Source organism: Helianthus annuus, chromosome 13 (genome assembly GCF_002127325.2).
Source record: "Helianthus annuus cultivar XRQ/B chromosome 13, HanXRQr2.0-SUNRISE, whole genome shotgun sequence".
Lineage (NCBI taxonomy): Eukaryota > Viridiplantae > Streptophyta > Magnoliopsida > Asterales > Asteraceae > Helianthus > Helianthus annuus.
In genome coordinates this window covers 164,219,299-164,227,444 of record NC_035445.2, presented here as the reverse complement: position 1 = coordinate 164,227,444, position 8,146 = coordinate 164,219,299, and the positions used below count along the sequence as shown (strand labels likewise).

General features: G+C 35.7%; 1 protein-coding gene across 1 annotated transcript; it reads right to left on the bottom strand.

Moving 5' to 3' along the window:
- Nucleotides 1–4,903: 4,903 nt before the first annotated feature.
- On the bottom strand, nt 4,904–6,739 carry LOC110900138. The gene is made up of 3 exons (XM_022147036.2): nt 6,052–6,739; nt 5,763–5,952; nt 4,904–5,637 (listed from the first exon to the last, which is right to left on the bottom strand). The coding sequence occupies exons 1-3, from the start codon at nt 6,430–6,432 to the stop codon at nt 5,084–5,086; spliced, it is 1,125 nt and encodes a 374-aa protein (XP_022002728.1). The 5' UTR covers nt 6,433–6,739; the 3' UTR covers nt 4,904–5,083.
- Nucleotides 6,740–8,146: the final 1,407 nt, after the last annotated feature.

Below are 8,146 nucleotides of genomic sequence, written 5' to 3'. Positions count from 1 at the left end.
ACGGTAAGAGCATCTCCAGTGTTTCAGCCAATTCAGCACTACAAACCGTCACCTTAGCATGCCATATCAGATTTCAAACCAACCTCTAAAAATCTTTAATTTTCCTCCAACAACAAACCTTCACCTTACACATATAAAAAAAAATATGAAAATAACAGTTTGTGTGATACCCCCCCCCCACACACACACACCCATTTGGGACAGGTTCGCCGCCAAGGACTAACCATACACAAACTAGGGACCTCCAATGGTTTGCACGGTTTGTGATGGTGGTTTGAGTTTAAGGGCATGTGATGTGGCAAGCATTGAAGATGCTCTAACAAGCAATATGTATCTAATGTGTATTTCTTGTGATATGTTCTTATTTGATGGTTCCGATTGATGTCATCTTGGCTTATATTGGCGCCAAGTGTGACTATAGAAGTAAGTATAGATGAATTTCAAGAGTAGATTAACGTGTGTGTTTGTCATTAAATACTTTTTGATGACTCGAATCTCTTACACACATATATAATACGTTAAAATCTCTAATTTAATACTTATTAGAGACAAAAGTTTCTATCTATATTGTTCCAAACTATTTTATGTAATTCATTTAAAACGTATATGTCAATGTAAGGTTAGCTCACTTGGTAGCCTTACTACTCGGATCCCGATGGAAGGTAAACAAAGGATATACATAGAAGTTTGATGGCTTTGTCTAGGGATTCCTGGTGTTGCCATAAGAAAAGTAAATGGTTTATACAGAACCTGAAAGAAATGATGATCAACAAGAATCTTTTCTTATTACATCCATCATAAATTCACTCCCATGCTTTGTTAATTTTCGAGTTAATTGCTCGGATGGTCCCTGTGGTTTCACGTTTTTTTTTTCACGTTTAGTCCCCACTTTTGAAAATAGCAGGTATGCTTCCTATGGTTTGTTATTTTGTTACTCGGATAGTCCACTGAGTAGATGTCAGTTAGTTTGGAAATAGCAGGTATGCTCCCTATGGTTTGTCATTTTGTTACTCGGATAGTCTCCTGAGTAAATGTCAGGGACTCAGGGGACTATCCAAGTAACAAAATGACAAACCATAGGGAGCATACCTGTCATTTCCAAAATGCAGCGACTAAACATGAAACCACAGGGACCATCCGGGCAATTAACTCTTAATTTTATTTATCGAGTTAAGAAACCCAACGCTACCGGTCCCACGAATAAATCTGTACTCCCCATTTTTTTCTGTTCACACCAAATAAATTTCACTCATGATTTTGTTAATATACCTATAAATCTTATTCACACTGTTTTACACTTTCTCTATATATATCTATGTGTATATAGAAGAGATAGACTAGGAGGGTCTATAAATATTAACACCCAATTTCAATAATATATATACTTTTTTTCGCTACAACGGTATGTCACAAAACACTGGTCCAAAATATACTAGCTCATCTTTATGACAAAACACATTAGGGTATAAGGAGTGGTTAAACAGTTTAGAGTGGCAAAACATTGAACCGACCAATCAGAGCGTGCCATGTCAATTAGGCAAAAATGTTTAAACTTTGCTGAAAATTGTTGGCATTGGTTTAAACACTTGCTGAGTGGCAAACTTAATTTTTATTTTATGTTTTTTTTTTATTTAAGATAAAATGGAAAAAAATAAACTTTTTAAAAATAAAAATAAACCATTACATTATAATTTAAAATAAAGCATTACATCTTAAATAAAAATAAAAACATTACATTTTTTAATAAAATCTAACTTAAAAAAAAAAACTAAAAATCACAAGGCCATCCATATTTTTTTGCGATCTCCCGTTTTCTAGCGAGTGCGACTTCCAACATCTTCGGGTTAAGGTCGTCGGTAGGCCGATTATACCACTCAAAGTCCTTCTCGTACATTGTTTGTCGCAACGCCTCTCGTTGCTCATCGGCCAAGGTCAAATATTTTTCTTCTCGTACACGTTTAATTTCCATTATCTCTTTTTTCATGGCCTTGTACTCTTCGAATTTGCTTGTTATATCTCTTGGATCTTCGTTTTTTGAAGACGGCCCTTTGTCCTTTTTCTCCTTTCTCGTTTGTCGTCTTGGTGGTGGTGGTGAAGGATCCTCGTTTATGTCGGGAATAGTGAAACCGCTTGAGATTTCGACATTCGGTGATCCTCGGGCATAATTTCCCGAATCCGAAGACTTTCTTTTTAGCCCCGAACCGGAGCTTTCTTCATTCAACAAAGGTACCGGCGACCACTTTTCACTTGTTCTAACAACCTCCCAAGCCGCAACATGAGCGAAGTCAATATTTTCTTTGCTTTTGTAATCCTTTAACGTTTGTTTCATTACATATGCGTCGTCACTCCCGCTAGGACGTAAACGATCCTATAAAAATTAAACCGTATAAAAAAATAAACGTATAAAAAAAATAAACCGTATAAAAAAATAAACCGTATAAAAAAAATAAACCGTATAAAAAAATTACCGCTTGATGATATAGACCGTTGAATGTGTTAATTTTTGTTTGCATCGTCACCCATTTTGATCGAACTTGGTGGTGGGTTCGATTACTTCCGCCAACCGTTTCGTTAAAGTGGTTAAGAACTTTCTTCCAAAAGTTATCCTTCTTTTGTTGATTGCCTTTTCTTTTATTCAAAGTGCAATGAACAAAAGCCTTTGCCAACGCCTCTTCTTGTCTAGGCAACCAATTTTCCCGTTTGGCTTTTGCTTTTTTTTCCGGTTCATCCGCAACAACTTCATCATCCGCAACATCTTCATCAATATCATGTAACTCATGTTCTTGTGTTTCCGGCACGAACTCCTCATCGGCGTCATCTTCTTCGTCTTGGGTTGGTGATTGTGACATTGGGTTTTGAAAAGCAAACGGGTCAAAAGCATTTTGCGCTTCTTGGGAGTAATCATAATAACCGGCTTGAGTCATCCTCGGACCGTATTGCATCCAATTTTGGGTGGGTTGGGTATCATAACCGAAAGGTTGATGCATGGGTTGGTTAAAATAAAATGGAGGTTGGGTGTGACTCGCAAACCCAAGTTGCGGATTAAACGGGACACTACTACCACCCGAACCACGTTTCTCTTGAGGCCTCGACTTTGAACCCGACCCTACCATTTTCTTCTTGCCTTCACCCTTCTTTGAGCCTTCCATATTTTTCAAAGTGTAGAATAGAATGAGAAAGTATAGAGAGATAGGTGTATTTTTTTAAATTGTTTGAGTGGTATTTATATAGGGTGTAAAAAAATTTTAAAAACAATTTTTTTTTAGGGTGAAACGGTAATATTACCGTTGGGGGGGTAATAAATTTGGCAACTTCCACCTATCTCGAATCGGTATTCCCTCACCGCCATTATTGTTTTGCCGCATGCCATGTTGGTTGGCGGCGGTGTTTGCCGCGCGGCAAACGGCTTTGCCGCCCCAACCTCTCAACCACACCGTATGCCCTTAATTTTATGTAGAGTAATGTGTCAAAATTGTGTTTTAGGTTTGGTCACTTTTGTCACTTTAGTTCAAAACCTAAATTTTTTAAATCTAAGTCACTATAGTTTCAATTTTGTTGTCATTTTCATACAAAATCAAAATCCGGTCAGATTTTTTATTTTTCAGTTAACATCAAGTTTTTTTTTAATTTTTTTTCCTCTCTTTTAATGAAGGGCAAAATAGTCTTTTAACGTTTTATTATAACAAATTAAAAAACCTTACCATTTTTCCTTCATTAAAAGGGAAGAAAAAACAAAAAAACTGGATGTTAATTGAAAAATCTAACCAAATTTTACTTTTGGATGAAAATTGCAACAAAATTGAAACCAAAAGGACCCAGATTCACAAAAGTTTGAGTTTTGTACTAAAGTGAGACCAAACCTTAAGGACCATTTTGTCAGTTTATTCTTTTATGTATTGAGTTAATTACATAGTTAGTCCCTGTGGTTTACACAAAATAACATACTTAGGCACTAATAGTTTAAAATCATATTCTAGGGTATTAACTTTTCATTAACTTCTAGGGTATTAACATAGTTAGTCCCTGTGGTTTGCACAAAATAACATACCTAGGTACTAATAGAATGTGATTTTAAACCTACAAATAACGTTAATACCTTCAAACGTTACAAAATGAAAAGTTAATACCCTAGAATGTGATTTTAAACTATTAGTACCTAAGTATATTACTTTGTACAAACCACAGAAGCTAACTATGTAATTAACTCTTATGTATTTCTAAAACATTTTAATTATACACATATAAGATAATGTTCATCATCATAATCATCATCAAATATTTAAATGATTTATACCAACTATATACATAAGATTACACTAAAAATTATTCAATATATAAATCAATAAAGAAAATACTCACATCCTTTTACGTTTAGTCCCCACCTTTTGAAAATAGCAAGTATGCTTACTATGGTTTGTTGTTTTGTTACTCGGATAGTCCCCTGAGTAGATGTCAGTTAGTTTGGAAATAACAGATATGCTCCCTATGAACACATTTAATTTCAATTAATTACCACACTTTAATGTTAATAATTTACATCGAGATAGTTGGTAAACGGGCTACAAGCTGCGCCGCTACCCCTTTTTGAATAGCAAAACTAAGCCTTTTAAAAACTACGTCCATAGATCTCGGGGTCATAACCATAGATCTATGGTTTGTCATTTTGTTACTCGCATGGTTCCCTGAGTAAATGTCAGGGGACTATCCGAGTAACAAAATCACAAACCATAGGAGAGCATACCTGCTATTTTCAAAAAGTGGGGACTAAACGTGGGAAAACGTGAAACCACAGAGACCATCCGAGCAATTAACTCTAAATACTAATATGATTTCCAATTATAAAATTAGTTTGTTTTGCACAATGGATTTAAGGCTGATTAACCCATTAGAGATCCGTTCAACACAATTATAAACTTAACATTAAATTAAAACTTGAACTAAAATTGATCTAACCGATTTAGAAATTAGGATAAAAAAACATTTACACGTTATTTTATACATATCATTTTCGCTTTCTTTTACTCTTCACCAAAAAAAAAACAAAAAAAAAAACTAATTTGCAAAATTTGTTTATTCCTTTATCTCATACTTTCTCCCTGAAAAGAGAACCTAATCCAGTGACCACTAATTTACTCCTCGGTTTCAACGCCGGCGGCTGCCACTCCCCCGCCGGCGACAACTCAAAACCGTCATCGGACTTTTTCTCCGGCAGAGATAACCGAATCAACGACGTCGTTTCCTCCCCAAAATTCAGCTCAAAACCCCCACACTCTGTATCTTTCCGTTCCACTGCGTGTGGCGTCGGCGGCGGAGTCGGTGGCGGTGGTGATAACTTTACCAACGGTGCCGGTTGAGTACGGAAGTGTGTCGATAGCCATTTCGATCTCATGTAGTCTAATTTCCGCCATGGAGGAACATGCATTCCTTTCTTTTTCAAGCTTTGTTTTGCTGATTCGGATACTATTGCTAGTATTTGTTGGAGACGCTCTGCGTCTCCAACAAAGATGTCTGGCAAAGATCGAAGGATTGCTTTGTAAATGCAGGTTGGTCGAGCTATCTCGAACTCGGATCTAAAATCTAGATCAATTATTATTCTATCTCCACCTTCAACAACAACATCTAGGTACTCATATTCACCTGTAACAAATCATCCATATCCAAATTGTTAAAACAAAACCATAACATAACATAACAATTCAATAGGTTCGGATAAACCTATTTTTATTCTTCACAAAATTTATCTATCAAGGTGTGTTTAGTACCGGCAGGATATGATGATGATTTCTCCCAATGTGATTTACAAATTGAGGCATCGTAACCGATTGATATCAATTCTTCTACAACAAGTTTTCGCAATTCATCTTTTCGTTTGAGATTTTTGTTGTTGTCAACGATTTTGGATGTGTCTGCTAATAGATTCCTTTGAATGACACTCACGCAAGGTGTCAAGCTCTGGAAAAACAACCAGATTGATGTAAAAATTGAATGTTACATACAAATTTACATAAACAAATAGATAACTGTGACTCAACGACGACGTCGTTTAATTACCTTGAGTGTTTCTGAAGCATCAGAATCGGCGAAAAGATTAAACTCATCATCTGAACTATCGTTGATGTTTCCGTTGAAACAATTGCAACGATTGCGTCCGCATTTCGGCTTCTCAGGAGTAGCGACATCTTCGATGAACATCTGCACCATTTTAGCTAAACAAACCGAGCTCGGCTCGAATTGTTCTCCATTTTTTACTTCACCGTTGTTTACAGTTTCCGAGTGTTCCGAATTGTTCTTCAGAACACTCGGAAACTGCCTATCGAACAACCTCTTTAACCGAGACTTCAACACCGGCTTCACAGCCGGTGGAGTCTCGCAATTAACCGATTCATCATAACTAGGATTGTTAATGGGTTGAATCTTCATTTGGAAATGCATACTATTTACTATTCTATTTAAATTATCCACTATAGTCAAAATTCAAATCATAATTACTTCTCACTCCAAAATTCTTTCACTAGTTGCTGAACAACTTTGGGTTAAGACAAATACCTTCAGATCTACTTATGTTCATGAGGAATGTGACGACGATGAACGGAGACTTTCGCATGCGGAAGTCGTATCGAAGAGTATGGTTTTAGTGCCGGAATATTCATTTTCCGGCGAGGTTGTGGTGGCCGGAGGTGATGGTGGTGAAAAGTTTGTTGGTTTGTTTTGGGGGTGGATGAAAGTAATGGAGTCAGTTGAGAGGTTTTTATACAAAAGTGGTGGATGAGAGGGGTTTGCTGACGTGGATAATAAAACAGATGGGTGATGACGTGGTGTGGATTATCCAATTATTTGAGACCGGGTCACGTGCTGCGTGGGTATTTGATCTACGTGGCTACGTTAGTTTTTTTGTCCGTATGTTTGGATACGTGGATTGTTATTAGTGGCTGATTGAAAGCATAATTACGTTAATTGAAAGAATTGTTAAAATTTAGAATGAGTAAACTCAATGATTTAAAAACCGGTAAATTTTGGCCGGTTATACTGGTATTACCATTTTCGGATGTAAATCTGGTACGAAATACCCCGGTAAGTAGGAGAAACGGCATAGATTTTGTACCGCGGTAAAATCCGGTATACCGGTTTGAACCGTTATACCGTACCGTCTCAGGTCTGTTTTTGGGTTGGGATTTTACTTTTTATCATCCCATCTCTATGTTTACTCTTAGCTTTAACCTAACAACTTTTAATATTTTATTTCCATAGATCAAAATTCAAAACTTGCTTCATCACTCCATCATTCATGACTTGTTACATTTAATATTTTATCTCCATCGATCAAAATTCAAAACTTATTTCATCACTCCATCATTCGTGACTTGTTCCAGACTTCCATCACCCCCATCGTTCGTTCCAGATTTCTATTTCAATCCAATTTTGGATTATTTTTTGAGTTAATGTTGTAATTTATGAAATTATACAATTAACTAGTCAACCCAGTTGAACCGCCCGACACAACCCGGTTCAACCGGTTAAACCATTTTTGTGCCTAATCCGGTATGATTAAAAAACCGGATTTTAAAACATTGAGTAAACTAGCAAAAATGTTATCTGGGGTTTGGTCAATTTTGTAACTTTTATTCAAAACTCAAATATTTTGATGCTGGGTTTTTGTGGTTTTAATTTTATTGTCATTTTCATCCAAAACTAATAGTTAGTCAGATTTTTCAGTTAACATCTAGTTTTTTTTTTTTTGTTTTTATCCTCCCTTTTTATGAAGGGTAAAATGGTTAGATTTTTCTTTTTAATTTGTTATAATAAAATGTTATAAGACCATTTTGCCCATCATTAAAAGGGATGAAAAAAAATGGATGTTAACCGAAAAATATAACCAAATTTTGATTTTGAATGAAAATAACAATAAAACTGAAACCACAGGAACCTAGATTCAAAATGTTTAAGTTTTGCATTAAAGTGACCAAACCCCAGGGACCATTTTGGCAGTTTACTCATTTAGATATCTCTTTGTGAATTAACTTGTTTATGATTGATTTACAATTTTACATAGCATTCACATCCATTCCACTAAATTGTGTGAGTGGAGTTTTTATAATATGAAGAGTATAAAAAGTGGTTGTGAGTAGAGGAGAGAGAAAATGTTACT